We start from the raw sequence: 17,533 nt of genomic DNA on the forward strand, positions 1-17,533 counted from the left end.
CCCCCTGAACCTGGAGCCGACATCGGCCACATGCACACAACAGACTCTGGGGTTTGAACTAAAACTACCATTTCTTAAATTTGACTCAGATTAACAGATTTTGACAATGTGGTGCGGTCCTGTGGCAATGCGTCAGCTCCAGCGAGTTTCCACTTCCAGTATCTCCAGGGCTGTGAAGAGTATCATGCAAAGGGAGATGTCCACGCTACAGCGGGTTTATGTCACCAGGCAGATCCCACCTGAAGGTTTGAGGATCCTTCGTGAATCTGGAAAGTGAGACACGATTGCTTGTTAATAAATGTATTATGCAGTATTGTGCCGGTGCTTGAATGTTGTACTTCAGAAAGTTTAGCATTTACTTTTGAGTCAACAATGTGGCTGATGTTTTACCCGAAGTCTGATAAGAGATACAAACACGACAGGGGGGTTTATCAATTTCTTTGTAAAAGAAATACCAAATTTCACCGTTTAGCCCTGAAATACACATGGATCGCAGATTTTTGTCAAATGCTTTACTCTATGTGATCCTTTTTTTCATTTCTGACATTGAAGGTATTTCCTTATTTGGAAAACCATAAGTAAAGTGGCATGATTTGGACCTTCATTGACATTTTTTTTATTTTCCTCCAAGGGTACAGTTTGAGCTGTGGGACTCTGATGATGTCCCCGTGCCCAGGAAGGAGCTTCTTCAGAGGGTCAAGGGTGTCGATGGCCTCCTCTGTGTGCTGACAGAGAAAATTGATGCTGAGTTGTTGGACGCTGCAGGTTTGACAACTTCACTTGTTGTCTTGGGATGACCAGAACTTCCTCACTAATGTTTTTTTTTGTTTGTGTGTGTGTGTGTGTGTGTGTCTGTGTGATTTTGTGGTTCCTGCAGGGCCAAACTTGAAAGTCCTCAGCACCATGTCTGTAGGATTTGATCATCTGAATTTGGAGGAACTAAAGAAAAGGTAGCCCTAAAAATAATACATGTCTCTGCTCTTTCCACACTCCCACAAACCCAGTAAACCACCAAGGTTTGAGAACAACTTCAGGTTAAAACTCGGTCTTTGCGTCAGACAACAACAAAAACTCAGTGTCATGGTTACATCTATTGTGAACAGAAATTTGATTACAAATGGCATTGAATACTGTATTTTTAAACTGGCATCACAATATGGGAAAATATTCCTTCATTATCTATGGCGCTTGTCCTACATCAAGGGTCAGGATAGGGGCTGGCGCCTATCTCAGCTGTCATTGGCCGAGAGGCAGGGCACACCCACAATGACAAGGCTACATTAAGAGATAGTCAACAACTCCCTCTATACCAAAATATAGACATTTATAAATGTTGAATTATGGCAAATATTTTTTGTGATAAATTCATTCTAATATATATATATATATATATATATATCACAATATAGTTGTATATGATGTCTTAGGCATTTAACATAAATAAAGGTGCATTTATAAAATCATTTCTTGCTTCCATTAGCATATTTTCAATTTCTTGCTGATTTCTACAGACATTCTTCCAGACTTATGTAACTTGTTTTTTATCACAATGTTACTTCTGCACAATGTCTCTTATGATATTTAACTAATTTGCTTGTCTTTTACAGGGGTCTTGGTCCTTTCTAGCCAAATCCGCTGATGATTTGTTTTTTTAATTTTTGTTTAGAGTCAAACAAATATGTTTTTTGTTATGGTGATGAACGCAGACAACAATGACGGAACGGATTAGGTTAAAAATTCAAATTCATTAAACAACATTGGCAAGTGAAAAGGCATTTTGTTCCGACTGAAACTTTAAATTACATAATTGAAAACACTGCATCCATGTAAGACAGCAGTTTCCTTAGTTGACTGGCCTTTTAAAAAAATATTAAGAAAACTTTGCGCTGCATGTCTATCAAAAATGGAAATCTGAAAAAAATACAAAGCCTTTGCCTTAATGGGTCTTATAAATTGGGATTGACTTAGTTTCAGTTTCTTCATATGACATGCACTCTAATACTGTGCACAATGCATGTGTTTCTCCACAGAGGAATCCGAGTGGGTTACACTCCTGACGTTCTGACGGATGCCGTTGCTGAGCTGACCGTGGCTTTGCTCCTGGCCACCTCCAGGAGGCTGATAGAGGCCACACATGAAGCCAAAACGTAACGTCCTGCACAAAAGACATAATTTATACAAACATAAAGAGGGCATGCAAAATTACTCTCTTTGTCTCAGAGGTGGCTGGGGCACCTGGAGAACCCTGTGGCTGTGCGGATATGAGTTGGCAAACAGCACCGTGGGGATCCTGGGCCTGGGAAGAATTGGTGAGCATCTGCAAGGGATGTCACAATTTACTAACTGTCAAATATTGACTTCTGACATTTTATAGTGAAATGTAATCTTTCATATATATATACACATTATATCTACCTATGTGAATATGTATTTTGAAAGAGATTATGCATGAAGTGTTTTTGACTAGCACAGCGTTGCAGTGGTTTGTGGTTCCACTTGACAGCGAGAAGGTCCCTGGTTTGATTCCGACAGGGGAACCTTTAGTGTGGAGTTTGCATGTCTTCCCGCTGTGTCTGCGTGGGTTATATCCAGGTTCTCCGATTTCGTCCCACAGTCTAAAATCATGCAGCAGATAAAATGGAGACCCTAAATTGCCCAAATGTGTGAATGAGGACGTGAATGTTTTTTTGTCTCTATGCGTTGTCCTGTGATCAACCCCAGTTCTCAACCTGTCAGCTAGGATAGGTTCTGGTACCCCGGGGACCCTGAATGCAGGACATGTCATATATAAATGAACAAATGGATTAATTAATTTCTTTGACATTCTGGCCCAACTGACATCTTAGGACTGATTGGTAGTAACCCCCCCCCCCCCCCCCCAAAAAAAGGGATAATTTTTGTAGGTTGAGTATGAAATCATGAGAGTTGAGGCTTGCGTTCACCTCAATCCCAAGTCATGGGACTCAAGGGATATTCATTGTCATAATAATATTAATTCTTTTGATTGTGATAACAGTGTATTAAAGTATCATTACTGCCATACTTGTTAAGCTCTTTGGTTGTTTATCAAGGTGTGGCGATTGCAGAACGTCTGGCACCTTTCAAAGTGAAGAAGTTCATTTACACAGACACAGCCCCGAGGCCTGAGCTGGCCGGTGCCATTAATGCAGAGTATGGTAAGGACCAGACTCCTAACATTTTTGTGCATTATGTATGTATATGTATAACCCTAACCCTAATATACTATATACACATACCCATACATACATATATACATATATACCGGTAAATACATCCATACAGCCATACATACATATGAACCCGGGGGAAAGCACACACCGAAACTTCAAATGACTCTTTGGGGTCCTTTATTTTCCGAGATATAAAAAATAAACACTTACAGCAATTTACAAGACATGTACAGAGGAAACAACAACAATAAAAAACAAGGAACATACGGCGGGGCAATTAGCACACGGACGCTTAGCTTTAGCGGCAGTTTAACATCAGCAATCCTATCCAAATTAAACAAATAGTAAGTAGCCTTTTACAGTAAACAGCATCACATTTTACAACGAAGTGTTCATACTTAATCAATAAGCCCCTTTGCAGGATTATTAAATCATCTCACCACCTTCGTCCCTGGCTGTCGTCTGCATACGGCTTGTCTGAACTTCCTAATTTTTTCTAACTCTAACCCGAAATACTGGGACCTCAAGAACACACCTTGGCGCATGCGCCCCCTGCAGGCGCAACAAACAACACACTTCAGCGGGCTCTTTTGATAATTTAACCAAAACAATTTACCATGCATAGTAAGTATGGTAAATGTATGTATGTATTACACACACACACACACACATATATATATATGTATATATATATATGTATAAAGAGAGAGAGAGAGTTGTTATACATATACGTACATATATGTATATATAGGGAGAGAGTTTATCTGTAGTCTGTAGAGATCTATATCTATTTATAGAGTTTATATTCATACACATATGCATACACACACAGATAGATAGATAGATAGATAGACAGACAGACAGACAGACAGACAGACAGACAGACAGATAGATAGATAGATAGATAGATAGATAGATAGATAGATAGATAGATAGATAGATAGATAGATAGATAGATAGATAGATAGATAGATAGATAGATAGATAGATAGAGATGACCCCTTTAGGGGTCGCCACAGCAAATCAACCTTCTCCATCTAACCCTATTCTCTGTATCCTCCTCTCTCACACCAACTACCTTCATATCCTCCCTCACTACGTCTATAAATCTTCTCTTTGGTCTTCCTCCAGACCTCCTGCCTGGCAGCTCCAATTCCAGCATCTGTTTACCTATACATTCACTATTCCCTCCTCTGTGCATATATACCATCTCAGTCTGGCTTTTCTGACCTTCTCTTCAAAACATCTAACATGTGCTGTTCCTCGGATATATTCATTCCTGAATATATATTTGTGTATATATATTTATATTTATGTTCACAATCTTTCCCCTTGCTAGTGTCCATGGATGAGCTGGCTGAGCAGTCAGATTTCCTGGCAGTGTGTTGTGCTCTGACACCAGAGACTCAGCATGTTTGCAACAAAGACCTTTTCTCTAAGATGAAAAAAACCTCAATTTTCATCAACACAAGCAGGTACAGGCCCAACTTTGAGTTTGATTCAGACACACAGACGTGTTTCTTTTTGTTTTCAGGCATTTTTACTGTTTATTTTGCTTCATGCCATTGTGGTTTCTAGAAGAGACAGATATGACAATTGCGTAAAACCGCAATGACACATGAGTATGTGGCTGCGGTGTTTACACAAGCATACAAAGCTGTTATTAGAAACTATCTAAATAGTTTCTATCTAGATACTTATAAAAAAAATTCAATGAAACTTTGGGACATTTTAGAGTGATATAAGGATATTCATATATGTTAAAACTGTAGCGTATTTGGCAGGGAAACACCCGGGCAATGGTAAAACATCTGTTTAATGAGCAATAGTTGTTGTTGGCCACAGCCATGCCACACAAGCCTGCAATACAACTAACTATTCCTGTTCAATTCCAGAGGAAAAAAACAGAATTCATTGCACCCCAAACCACACCAGATCATTTTTTCAGCCACCCCAAAATCACAAGCAGAAAACAAGCATCAACATAACGGCAACGTTGGCGATTCTCTACAATACTAACTGGAATGTGTTCCTATTCCTTTATTCTACATACACACCAAATCTTAAAAGTGGTAGATTTTTTTAATGACAGTAAACTGAAACTAAAATGTAATGTAAAGGAAATGTAAAAAAAAAAAAAAAAAAAAAAAAAAAAAAAAGATGTAAATAAAATGTAAAAAAAATGGAAATAAAAGACCAGGTGTGTTTCAGGAATGAAATCTATAAAATCTGACATTTTACGAGACAAAATAGGAATAATGGCATCTGCGTACAGTCTCAGTGGATTTCCTGTCTCTCTGTGGTTATTGTATGTTTCAGAGGAGGTGTAGTTAACCAGGAAGATTTGTATGAGGCTTTGTCCACGGGACAAATCGCAGCTGCAGGACTGGATGTCACGGTCCCAGAGCCGCTGCCCATTGACCATCCGCTGTACACCCTCAAAAACTGCGGTAAGTTTGTACTGGCCATCACACAGCTACCTGGCATGTGGTGTTTGGTCTATACCGATAAATAAGCTATGACTTTTTGGTCCTATGAGCACTGCAGGCTAATTTCATTACTATAATAGCGGAGTATGTGTTATTGACAACAGATCCACAGAAGGAATGTCTCAACCACAATATCTAAGAGAACATTTTCACTCAGTGGATCAATTGAAAATACCTCAAATACCAGTGTACAACTTCCTGTTTATCTACATCACACATACATTATCAACACGTCAACAACACCTACTGTTTGTCTGCTTCTTCCACAGTGATTCTGCCCCACATAGCCAGCGCTTCCTACACTACCCGTAATGCCATGTCTACCTTGGCAGCAAACAATCTTTTGCTTGGCCTGGCTGGCAAACCGATGATCAAGGGGCTCCAGCTGTGAGGAGGAACTGCTTCCACCTTGGTTTAGCTTACGCAACCATTATAAATTTACCGACAATTTTAAGGTGATAGGGCTTTTTATATTTTGTTTTCATACATGACTTGCAGAATGATTTCACTGGCAACAGAACTGAACTTCATGAGGTTTTTATTCAGTCTATCCAACAACTGAACATACTACACATCTTCATTACCTTCAACAAGAGACTATATTTGTGACACAGAAAAACATAGAAAGAAACTTTTTAGTTTGGCATATATCAACAAAAGCCCAGCTTTTCAAGCTAAAGGGCATAAGGCAATGACTTCAAATAACCAATTTCGGCCTTCTTTGTATCATTTTTGGCATATTAGTACAGGGGGGATACAGTCAGTGCATTTCTCATAGATTCAAATCTTCTATTTGTACATCAGCATTAAATGACAGCACCATAAGAAATTCTCAACAGACAACTGTGTGAGACACGCAGGCCCTCGTCTCGTCGTCTCGACAACTCGATTTCCCAAGATGGAATCTTGGCTCTAGAATGACGCAAGAGGCTGAATATGAGTAGGAAAACAAAGAAGATGATGATTCATCTGAAATGTAACCATTTAAGCATTATTAGTACTCCGCTGCCAAGCATCAACTAGTTTGCTGTTAATTTCATGGTGTAATTACCGATGAACATGGATAAATAGGTTTTTATTTGTTCAGGGGGGGAGAACATCATACAGGCAAAAATAAAAGACAGGGGGAAAAAAAAAAAAAAAAAAAAAAAAAAAAAAAAAAATCAAGATTATCCATTTAGGTATGTTTCAAATTAATTGGTTTTGTACAGTGTAAAGACTCTTCAGCTGCGTGAGGCACTGACTTGACCTTGTGATTCTCACCAACAGCGTTAGGTGGCGCGATAACAGAAAGCAATAAAGTATACATAAATGCAAACATGTATTTAGTGTTTTTTTTTCCTCTTTTCTTCAAATGAGTTTGTTTTGACAGAACTCTACAACACTGCATGAACATTAATTTGAATTAACCACCTGTCTATCAAAACCACTGGCCTTATTTACAACCTGCAAAAAGTCAGGTTCATGTAAAACTCCTTCATATATGTGATATGCTATTGTAGACTAATGAACCTCGCAGAACTAGTTAAAAGTCACAGTAGTCAGTAAGTAACAAATAGATATACCTGTACATGTAACAGTAAAACTCCTGAAATTAGAACATTTTGGCATGACACTGACACAAAAGACAACCGTTTTCTATTCTTACACATGTAAAAACATTTTTTTTATATTTTCCATAATTAAAACCTATTCCAAAGACTGGTGGACAACCCGCCAACCCACTGGGAGGAATTTTTTGTGATCTACACCCATCAGACAACCAGTGTAACTAGGAGCAGAACCCTTCAGAGCTGGTACAGTTGGGTAAATAACATTCCAGTAATCATATTATCAAAAAAGTATCTAGTATTACAGTAACAAATAAAATATAACAATCAGTCTCAGTGCGGGCGTAACAGATATAACGTTTGATGAGTAAAGTACAAATATAAAGAAACAGCTATCAAGCACAGTATCAATTGTAACTGAAACATTGAGTGTTTTTAATTAGCCATTTTGTCTGTTTTCCTAGAGCAATGTCAGTATTTAAGTATTTACATTTCCAAAAAACATGCTGAACCTCAATCAGGCACAGAGAGTTTCCTTCCCTCATCCCTCATTACCCTTCATTCCCGGTCAGCTACTGTTAAAATAAGGCCAGGAAATGACTTAATGCCATATATAACATACAGAAAACCCACAAACAAATAGAAAGTTTTAAACATTTTTGTCTCAAAAAATAAGGTGCAATGTCAAAATGATTTCCCCTAGCATTTTGATCTTGGGCTGAATTAAACGATACGTCAATATAGATGTTTTCTGTTCTAAACACCTTAAGTCCCACAATATAAGCATTTGTGTTTTATTTGAAGACACCACCGGGGCAGACTCATAATTTACTGAGCTACAAGATATATACTCCACTTTAACAGAGCTCAGACACAAATTCAAAGGTGCATGGACTGAAAGGCACCTAAAGGTCAAATAGCTTACATCAATTTGACTGAATGAAGCTGAATACACAAATTAGCTTCTAAGGGATCTTGAATTTGACACTTTGCGTCATCTTCATTGCTTGCACAAACAACAAGGCACAGCCAGTGTGCAGTTAGGACCACTCACATAGTTTGACAATGCTACAGGTTCTCCACAAGAGCTGCAGAAAACCTTTACAACTATAAAAATACCTTACACATGTTATTAAATATGGTGCTGCCGAGCTGCCGTCATCTGCAAACACACAGATTGAGAGGTATCACGAGCTATAGATAAGTCAGCAGTTCTGAACAAACAGTGATAAGAGTCCGCATATGATTTGTCAAAAACACAAAATAGGCAACAGTGTGGCAAGTCAATACGCTTAGCCTGGACCGGCGTGACCATACTGTGCAAACTAGGTAAGTTCCTTAAATCAACACCGATGGAAATTATTTCACATTTCAGATATAGACTTGAGTCTATCTATGCCACTCCAATGAAACCGTAGTCATAAGTCATCGTTTTCTGAAACCTCATTTATTGATTTAAGCAAAAGATTTCCAGACCCAGTCTACCTTTCCATTTGATTCCATGAGTTCTTGTGGAAAACAAAAGAAAGATTACATTTTCACTCCTGTCTTTGGTCTATTAACACCACTGGCTATTTTTTTGAGGACAGAGTGCTGCTCTGATTCAAACAATTCAAATATTTTTGAGACATAAAACAGGGAAAAACTGGCAAAGAGGGGAATCCTAGCCATCAAGATTCCCTGAGTTTTTCTGTTTTTTGCACCCCCACAGATGCTTCGGTCCTACAGGAGTGCATTGGACATGTTGTTGTTCTGCCAACGCAGACAGGTGGTCTTCGAATGTTTGTAGAGGTGAGAGGATTGGCTGAAGCGCTTGCCACACTTGAGACAAGCGTAGGGTTTCTCTCCTGTGTGAACACGGATGTGCTTTTTGCAGTCGGTCAGGGTGAGAAACGTTTTGCAGCAAATTTTACAGGCGTATTTCCGAGCTCCCTCCACCACCAGGACATTGTGCTCGGACAGTGCCTTCTTGCACTTGGAGAGGACGTCTGCTGAGGCACGGGTCAGCTGAGGGGGAAGGGAGGTAGGCCTTCCACTGTTCAGGTCATAACCGCCACCCTCATTCAGAAGCATGGGGCTTGCTAGACTTGACGAGGAGGAGGCAGCATCCTGGAGAACACTGCCGACACCCTCCTCTCCTCCTATGTTGCTGGTCATTTTTGGAGCGATGCGTCTGTAGCCTGGAAATCCCAGACCAGCAGGGGTTCCTCCTCCGGGTCCTCGTGAGGGTCGCCCCAAGGAGTGTAACCCCAGACTGGAACGTTGGAAGTCTAAACCAAATGGGTCTACTCTTCCCCGGCTTCCAGTCCCGCCTCCCCCGTTTCCTCTGGGGTTTCCCAAACTGTCATGCAAGGGACGAAGGAACAGAGAATCATCCTGCAGGTTCTCTCCAAAACCACTGCGGTTCTCAGCACTGAGTGGACCTGATGGAAGCAGAGAGGACGACGTTGAGCCAGTAGACCCAGATGCCTCCTGTCTGAGCATGAAGTGATGACTGACGGGATCGCTGGTGGTCGTGTTTGGGAGGTCCTCCTCTCCGGCCATCAATCCCGCGTTGCCATTTCCAAAATCTTTCGTACTAAGGAAGCTAGAAATACTGAAAGTGGATTTGCTGTTCAACTCAGTGCTACACCCAAAACCTCCACCGACTCCACCACCTCCTCCCATACTGCCCTTGAGCAAGAGCTGGGGCCCTGCCTGAAGCAGGGAGTCTGCGCTGGGCTGGGGTTCAGAGGTAAAGCTACGGTCGCTACTCTCTGGACTCAACTCCACCTTCTCCTCCTCCTCCTGACCTCCAGGCTCTGCTGGGTCGCTGCCTTCAGCCTGCGATGTCACGTCGCTCACTTCGTCTGCTGCTTCGGGAGAGCTCAGCGGCTCCCGCTTGACCACTACCTGAGAAGTAAATGAGCGAAATTATTACATAAGATAAAAAAAAAAAACTTAATCTAGCCTCTTGACCCACATGTGCCTGGACATGATCTTTGTCACCTGTCACAACAGCTGAAATAAAGCAACCTGAACTTTCATTAATTGTGTTAATAATAAACAGTAACAAATAAACGTCATTAACCATTTAGGTTAGCTGAATGTCCTCCGTAACTAATGGGGCTGGGGTGGGGGGTCCTCTGGTGGTGCAAGATCGAAAATTTGTCCTATTCTTAAAACATCTAAAATAAGGGCTACCATAAAAGTAAATACTAATGGTTTAGTAAAAAGTGAAAATCAATGCTAATGAAAAAGAAGAAACCACGATGAGACTTAAAAACCAACGTGAATTAAAATATTTCAGCCGGATGAAAGGAGTTATATGTGTCCATAAACCTGTGAGGAAAGTGTAATTCATGTCTGGCAGCTGCTGGAACTGGGTCACTGGTGTTTTTAAGGAAGTTGACACTGACAGAGACTGTGGGACAATTTTTTAAATTCAACAACACTCCCTCTGCCAAAACTTAGCGAACTATGCTGGGAGAGGGAATGAAATCTGGAGTTCTTTGAGGCAGAGACATAAATATTGTTCTATGAAGAGTAAATTGCCTTGGCTCTCTCAGTGTGATCTGAAAGAGACATAGGGATAAGTGAGGAAACTGTAGCTTCAGTTACAAGCTGGAATTGATTTTAATCTAGCTTGTGTGAAAACATTTATATCACATATTATATCTACATAACATGTATATTCAATCACTAAAAATGAGTACTGTATAATATTCTAACCTTTTTGGCTCACTAAAATAGTTACCTTTCAAATGATTCTGGACTTTGGTGTATAATCCCTTGGAGCTATCTTTATTTCTATAAATCCAACATATATATTGTTTATGCACATAAAAGACGATGAGGGCGCAGTTTGTGTTTTCTATCATTTAACTGTCTCCATTAACCCAGAGGGCTAAAATAATCTATTTTCATTAATGATCAGATTTTGCACCATGCTGTACCCACATTCACCTTTTGTTCCTGTTCTTCGGCCTCCTCCTCCTCCTCAGCTCCAGATTTGATCTTCATGCCTGTTCTGTTATTATGGTGTTCCCGGTCTTCCATGTCTTCCTCCTTGCCCACTGGCCCCTGCCTCCTTCCCAAGTGTTCCCCCTCACAGTGTCCACTGTCGGACTGGCTCGGCATCTGAGGGTCATCTTGAGACACGCCCACAAGGCTGGTGATGGCAGCATCCATCTTGGAGTCGTCCCCCATCTTATGGGAGTCTGGGGATAGAAGCACTCCTTCGTCTTGTTCGCCGTTTCCTCCGTCTTCAGCCAACAAGCCCAGGCTTGGGACGGATGGTCGCTGTCTCTGCCTGGGTCTCTCCTCTGACAGGCCCAGAGCCAGGGAGGGCTTGCGTTTGTGGAAGCGTCGCATAGGGAAGGAGGCTCTCTGCTCCACCACTCTGCTGCCTACCCCCTCCTCCTCCATACCACCTAAAGCAGAATTCACTAGGCTGAGCCCCAGCTGCTGCAGCAGGAAGGAACGCTGCAACTTCGATGTGGCAGAATTTGAGGCAATGTTATTATTGGCTGCTAGAGCAGGGTTGACAGTTAGATCTGCTACTTGCTGCTGCCTATGTCTTTGCTGTTCCTGCTGAGAACGATGATGGGTGGTTCTGTCACAAGATGGAGAGATGGGCAACGTGCGTGTGGTCAGGTAGTGTTTGCAGGCTTTGACTACGTTGTTGAGGTGCAGGTGAGAAGCTGCGAGCAAGACATCCATAACATTGCTCTCTCCCAGCATCAACGTGGAGGTATACATCATATCCACCAGAGCAGCAAACGCTTCAGCCGTCACCACCTAAGAGCACACAAGAAGAGGTTATTTTCCACTTTCATTTTCCTCCTGTTGTTATTGCACGGTTTTCCATTTAATAATCATATTTTTGCCTTGTTTTGCAAATGGCGTAAAGGTGCCTACTCCAGCATGGGAATAATCCAAAGACCTGTATACACAATGACATCTAATTTTTGAGTTATCAGTCTAAAAATTGTGATAAATGATGAAAAAATTTGTTTTGTTTTTGACAACTCAGATGATTGAAATTACAGTTATATAGCTTATCACTCCTTTTTCTTCAGTTCCTTCACTATGATGAAAAAATGCTTCATCCCACAAAACAACCGGTAGTTATAAATTATAAATAACTCTGCAAAATACCTTACATTTAAGTGTAAAACTTCTCCCTGAGAAAGGGCACATTTACTTGCCAAACAGGAGATTTTCACAGAAAAAGACTAGAAAAGCTTCAAAATGTTTTGAACTAAAGGAGACAGAAACACACACAAATATAGAATTTCCAGTCCATCCAGTCATCAGGTGAGAGGCGGGGTACACCGTGGACTGGTCGCTGGTCAAATACAGAGCCACATACAAAGACAGACAACCATTCACACACTCACTCACTCATTCAGGGCAATTTTCCCAATTTTTTCCAATTAACCTGCAGCATGTTTTTGGACTGTGGGTAGAAATCAGAGAACCTAGAGGATACCCAAGCAGACACAGGGAGAACATGCAAACTCCACACAGAAAGGTCCCCTTGTCGGAATCGACAATCGACTTCGTGCTGTGAGGCCAAAGCGCTAACCATTGCGCCACCGTGCCGCCTGATTTTTCAGTTCACCTTATAATATTTAAAAGATTTGATCCAGTCCAAATAAGCTTTAACTAATCACCCAGCTCATCAGCCCTACCTCGCTGTCCAGCTGGATCATGTTCATACTAGCATCTCCCTCTGCGACCGTGAACAGGGCTCTGAAGTGGGTGCTGCAGGCTGCCAGCACCGAGCGATGGGCCTTGAAGTGTCGGCTCCCGACCACAATAACACAGTCACACAGCTGACCATGGACCCGCTGGTAGTTCAGCTGCTGGAAAATCTGCTCAAAGTGGCCTGGAAAATCCATGAAGGCTGAATCAAGACAACAGACAGGACGATATATTAGAAAAATTGTTGGCAGGTATCATTAATTAACAATGGTAAATAATAATAATAATAATACTAATAATAATACATTTTATTTAAGGTCCTTTACTCAACACTCAAGGACACTGTGCAGGCATATACATACACAGATTTAAAAGAAAAGATTAAAAAAAATATATATACACTCACACACACACACACACACACACACACACACACACATATATTGTCAGGGTCTCACACCTGGGTTCAATCCGTAATCGGCGCCAGCAGCAGCAGCGGCCGCAAATCAGATCCCTATGAAGGGCAGCGGCACGCTCTGCCTGGTGCCGGGGGATTGTGGTTGCCCAACAACCCTGACCACTGTGGATCCCCATGACCCCTGTCACGACTGGACCTAGCCGTGGTTCCTGGACTTCCCTTTTGCCATGTTCATCCCCATGACGCCTGTCACGACTGGACCCCGACCCTGTGAGAGCCCCCTCTGGACCTTCGGACTCTGACCTCGTGGGACCCCCTGGTGGACCACCGGACCTCGAGTGTAGACCGGGACCCCCTGGTGGACCACCGGACCCCAACCCTGCGAGAGCCCCCTCTGAACCTTCGGACCCTGACCCCGTGAGACCCCCTGGTGGACCACCGGGCCCTGAGTGTAGACTGGGACCCCCTGGTGGACCACCGGACCCTGATCCTGCCGTGACCCCGTCCTGCCACCCTGCCTGGGCCCCGTCCTGGTGAGACCCAGCCTTGTGCGACTCTGTCTCGGGGCCAGGGAACTGCCAGCGACACCCTACCTGCCTGCCTACCTGAGACACCCTGTCTACCTAAATAAAGCGCTTCAACCCTGATTTCAGCCTTGAAGGTGTGGTTCCCTGCCCGAGTCCGCCCCCCCGCGGTCCGTGACATATGTACATACATATATGTGTGTGTGTGTGTATATATACATACACATGCATAAATATACACACACATATAATGTAAAATACCTTATTTTGATTAAGGTGTGGAGAAAGATTACGATAAATTAGTTTTGGTTACCATATTTGATGTGCCATACAATCGCTTAAACGTTAAAATTAAATAATAGTAACAGGGGTAAAAGATGGGTCAGCATCTTTATTAAAACTGTCGTTTTTCTTAATAAATCTTTATTAACGTAACCAGGGGCAGCATAATTCTGATTATGGACTAACAAAAGGCAAATGTAGAAGGTGTGTGTGTGGTTTAAAACTAAATGTTTTTAGAGTGTAGAACTATTCGTAACGCAGGCAGCCAAGCCAACTGGTGCGGAGTACTGATCATTTTAGTGGGATACCTATCGTAATAAGCACGAATCCAGACTTGACAGGGATACTAAGAGATGGGGGGTAAGCTAAAAAAAGACAGCCTTGATATCCTAATAGTTATTTTGAATTTAAAATATGCGATTTCATAGTAACAGCAACAATAACAACGGTAGCGAACACAAACGCCTCAGTGTCATCTCAAAATGGTTACTAGCTAGCTAATAAGTCAAGGTGCACCGGCTAACACTGTCCCGTTTGGTTATTCGTCACTTAGCAGGGAAACTTTACTTAATAACAAAATTATTTGCTGTTATTCGTGTACTTTTGGCAGGGGTTTAAAGTAAAGTAAATAATTTTAGTTCAGGTATTACCTTGGAATTCTCTCAACGGCGTTGGTGGGAGATGCAGAGCAGGGCCCTGACCGGGGTCCAAACAGGGCTAAAGTTAGCTTGCTGTCACCAAACTCAATGCGTGGAGGAACAGAGTCTACAGATAAAGTCTGTCAAAATCTAAGTCTAGTGGTGTCCCTTCCATTAAATGCGGCTGGATGTAACATCTCTGGCGTCGGCCTCCACTTTCCCCCCGGGATCCCCTGACTGTGGTCCGCCTGTCAGGGCGCCAGACGGTGATGGCTCCTCGCCAAGATGGCTGTATTTACTCCGTCAGCGGAACGCGTTTCGCCTTTCGGGATAAGCAGCGATAAAGCTCCTTAGCAAAACATAGAGCCGGAATCACCGGGCAACGACTTCCGTGTGTCGTAATTGTACTAATTGTACCCCTTATGGCGGGGGTTTGCCGACCAGACTCACGGGATGGCGCTGTTCCTCACTCTCGCATCCATGACCTCGCTAAGGTGAAGGGCTGTAGGTCAGACAAAAGGCCACTAGATGTCGCTAGCGAGTTAAAAACTTCAACAAAGATTATGCAAGACGTCAAGATTTAAACCTCGTCTACCTGAAGCGTCGTAATAATTGTAACCATGATTGTTGTCTATTGCTGACCATAAAACGGTACAAAATTACTCTTAAACGTTTATTGATCATTATGATAGTATGTATTTACTCGAAATGCATGTCCTGGATGAGTGAGAACCTCCACAGACATATAATCACGGAAAATGTACGGATTTCAGAACTCTTGTAAAAAATATTGTTGTACTTAAACTGTCATCCGCTTCATTCATCCACAGTATCATAAAGTAATACGAATTAGTATTAGTTCAACTGCATTTAATTTGTGATTTTTTTTTAGCAGACACATTTCAAAAGCTATATTTACGACGAAGGGAGTTCTCTTATTCCACGCGGGAGGAGTAAAACATGACAAACATGGCTGCCTCCTGCTCGATAGTTTGCTGTGGAGAGGAGAAGGACTCAGATAAAGCTGTTATTGGTAACTATGCCACATTTGTTGGGAGATTAATTGAATTTTAAAAGATATTCGATAATGGTGAAGGGGTTAAAATAAGGGTTGGCTTTTTTGTTAAAATAAGCTTGTCTTCTACACACGTGTCTGCTACATATCAGGCGCTTCCTTCATTTATCATTGTTTTTAAGGTGACTTCACAACATTAAATCGTTACTGTGTTATTGTATAAGTCCACATAGGTTGTGGATAGTTTATGAATCTGCTCTTTAAACTGTGTGAGAGTGTGTGTGAAATGTATAAAGCAGTTTTTGTCTCGTATACAATCTGGACATGCGTATTGGATGGATCGCATTTCAGACGTCTGTGTGTTTTGGTTTGGCGATTTTCATGTTTTAGTCAATGTGTTAAGGAATATGATGTGCCTGGATGAAAGGAACTTTAAAAATGCTGTGATGGCTTGCTCTCGGCTACTAGGTTTATGTGTAATGAAATATTTTTATGACTTTCGATTCTGTTTCTATGGGTCATTGAAATTAGGTATCCAGATAGAATCTGGTTCAATCACATTTGCTCTATTAGAGCCTTATTGTTTTGTATGCTGTCCCTTTATGGATAAGTAAATGAAATAAGTAAATGTAGTCTTATAGTTGAATGTTGTCATATGTTACTCACATCTTTTTCTCTCATATTCCTTCATTTCACAGTGGACTTTTCAAATGGCAGTGTCCTTAATGATGGGAACCTGGACTTCACGCTGTATAAGAACACAGATGAGGCCAACCCCAGAAAAAAACATAGAAGGATAGTGGTGAGAAAGATACACAATTGCAAGAAGATAGTAGATCATGATTATTTCCGAGCCAACACAACAATCCCATGAACTTTTATCGTAGTGTCAGATCCAGTACACTGCTCCTAGTAATGCATTATTTGTATGATTTCTCTTTTTAGGTTGCTGAAACAAACAGGCTTTCCTATGTTGGACAAAATTTTGGTGCTGGAGCCTTGAAATGCAATAATCTCTGCACGTAGGTGCACGGAACTTTGGCAGTGAAATGCATTGTATATGTGAAGGAACTGCATCAAGTAACTGTTTAAGTGTGTTACTTGTGTTTAGGTATTATGTGGGAGTGTTAAACAAACAGACTATGGAGATGGAGGTGCACAATGCTCAGTTCTTCAATATGCTCCCTGTCATACCCGGTAAGGAGAGAGAAATTTATATAAAAGAAAATCTGTAAACTTTCTGCATCGATTAAAGTTAATTTTTTTTCTCTGATGTCTTTTGCCAACAGGAGAGGCAGCAGAAACGGCAAATTCCAACCAGGCAAATCAGACCTTCAGAGAGAAGGTACGAATGTTTGCAGTACTTCTCAAAGATTTATAAAAAAAAATATATATATATATATATTTCATCAATCTTTGATGACATTTTGGTTTTGGAACCTTTGTGACAGCTGCATATCCATAGATGTTGGATGAAGATGGCAGCTGTATCCCTAAAAAAAAAACATTATATGGCTGATAGGCATGGATACTCATAAATATAAAATGTAAAATGTTCCATTTGGAAAATCCTGCAACTAAAATTCATTCATGCTATTTACTGAAATCATAATCACCAAGCCTCTCTTAACAAAAATGTTGACACAGCTTAAAACCACTTATTCCCTACTTCTACCAAGTCACATTCCAAGCTCAGTACAATGTGGATATGTAGTTGTCTCCAATTGTACACAATCCT

At 41.3% G+C, this 17,533-nt stretch overlaps 3 protein-coding genes across 7 annotated transcripts in view; 2 read left to right on the top strand and 1 right to left on the bottom strand.

The window, feature by feature from the left end:
- Positions 1-6,998, top strand: grhprb (glyoxylate reductase/hydroxypyruvate reductase b). The gene is made up of 9 exons (XM_086156906.1): positions 1-273; positions 632-765; positions 878-950; positions 2,031-2,147; positions 2,221-2,309; positions 3,072-3,176; positions 4,531-4,666; positions 5,511-5,641; positions 5,950-6,998. Exons 1-9 carry the CDS (start codon positions 107-109, stop codon positions 6,069-6,071), a joined length of 1,074 nt encoding a protein of 357 aa, XP_086013032.1. The 5' UTR covers positions 1-106; the 3' UTR covers positions 6,072-6,998.
- zbtb5 (zinc finger and BTB domain containing 5) lies at positions 6,430-15,243 on the bottom strand. Of its 3 annotated transcripts, none has more exons than XM_086156900.1 (4): positions 15,231-15,243; positions 12,906-13,120; positions 11,176-12,009; positions 6,430-10,122 (listed from the first exon to the last, which is right to left on the bottom strand). In XM_086156900.1, the coding sequence occupies exons 2-4, from the start codon at positions 13,113-13,115 to the stop codon at positions 8,953-8,955; spliced, it is 2,214 nt and encodes a 737-aa protein (XP_086013026.1). In that variant the 5' UTR covers positions 13,116-13,120; positions 15,231-15,243; the 3' UTR covers positions 6,430-8,952. The 3 variants fall into 3 exon arrangements, with proteins under 3 accessions (XP_086013026.1, XP_086013025.1, XP_086013027.1); XM_086156899.1 differs by lacking the exon at positions 15,231-15,243 and adding an exon at positions 14,793-15,187; XM_086156901.1 differs by lacking the exon at positions 15,231-15,243 and adding an exon at positions 13,379-13,417.
- polr1e (RNA polymerase I subunit E) overlaps positions 14,427-17,533 on the top strand; it is a 9,824-nt gene continuing 6,717 nt past the window's right edge. Inside the window, exons 1-6 of one of the 3 annotated variants that reach the window (XM_086156903.1) lie at positions 14,427-14,502; positions 15,673-15,813; positions 16,494-16,597; positions 16,741-16,817; positions 16,907-16,992; positions 17,085-17,140. In XM_086156903.1, coding sequence (XP_086013029.1) covers positions 15,741-15,813; positions 16,494-16,597; positions 16,741-16,817; positions 16,907-16,992; positions 17,085-17,140 — 396 coding nt within the window. In that variant the 5' untranslated portion in view covers positions 14,427-14,502; positions 15,673-15,740. Of the gene's footprint in view, positions 14,503-15,352; positions 15,432-15,672; positions 15,814-16,493; positions 16,598-16,740; positions 16,818-16,906; positions 16,993-17,084; positions 17,141-17,533 lie in introns of those variants that run through there. The other 2 variants (XM_086156905.1, XM_086156904.1) reach the window with 2 other exon arrangements.

Source organism: Fistularia commersonii, chromosome 12, assembly GCF_037954325.1.
Source record: "Fistularia commersonii isolate RoL2024-O1a breed Wild chromosome 12, RoL_Fcom_v1.0, whole genome shotgun sequence".
NCBI lineage: Eukaryota > Metazoa > Chordata > Actinopteri > Syngnathiformes > Fistulariidae > Fistularia > Fistularia commersonii.

What these genes read in the sequence shown, in the direction of transcription:
- grhprb (XM_086156906.1), top strand. Translation starts at nt 107, where the DNA reads ATGTGGTGCGGTCCTGTGGCAATGCGTCAGCTCCAGCGAGTTTCCACT. An exon ending in TTGGAGGAACTAAAGAAAAG is followed by an intron (nt 951 to 2,030) that starts GTAGCCCTAAAA and finishes GTTTCTCCACAG; the next exon opens with AGGAATCCGAGTGGGTTACA. An exon ending in GCCACACATGAAGCCAAAAC is followed by an intron (nt 2,148 to 2,220) that starts GTAACGTCCTGC and finishes TCTTTGTCTCAG; the next exon opens with AGGTGGCTGGGGCACCTGGA.
- zbtb5 (XM_086156900.1), bottom strand. Translation starts at nt 13,115, where the DNA reads ATGGATTTTCCAGGCCACTTTGAGCAGATTTTCCAGCAGCTGAACTAC. An exon ending in TGATCCAGCTGGACAGCGAG is followed by an intron (nt 12,010 to 12,905) that starts GTAGGGCTGATG and finishes GTGTGCTCTTAG; the next exon opens with GTGGTGACGGCTGAAGCGTT. An exon ending in CCGAAGAACAGGAACAAAAG is followed by an intron (nt 10,123 to 11,175) that starts GTGAATGTGGGT and finishes TTTACTTCTCAG; the next exon opens with GTAGTGGTCAAGCGGGAGCC.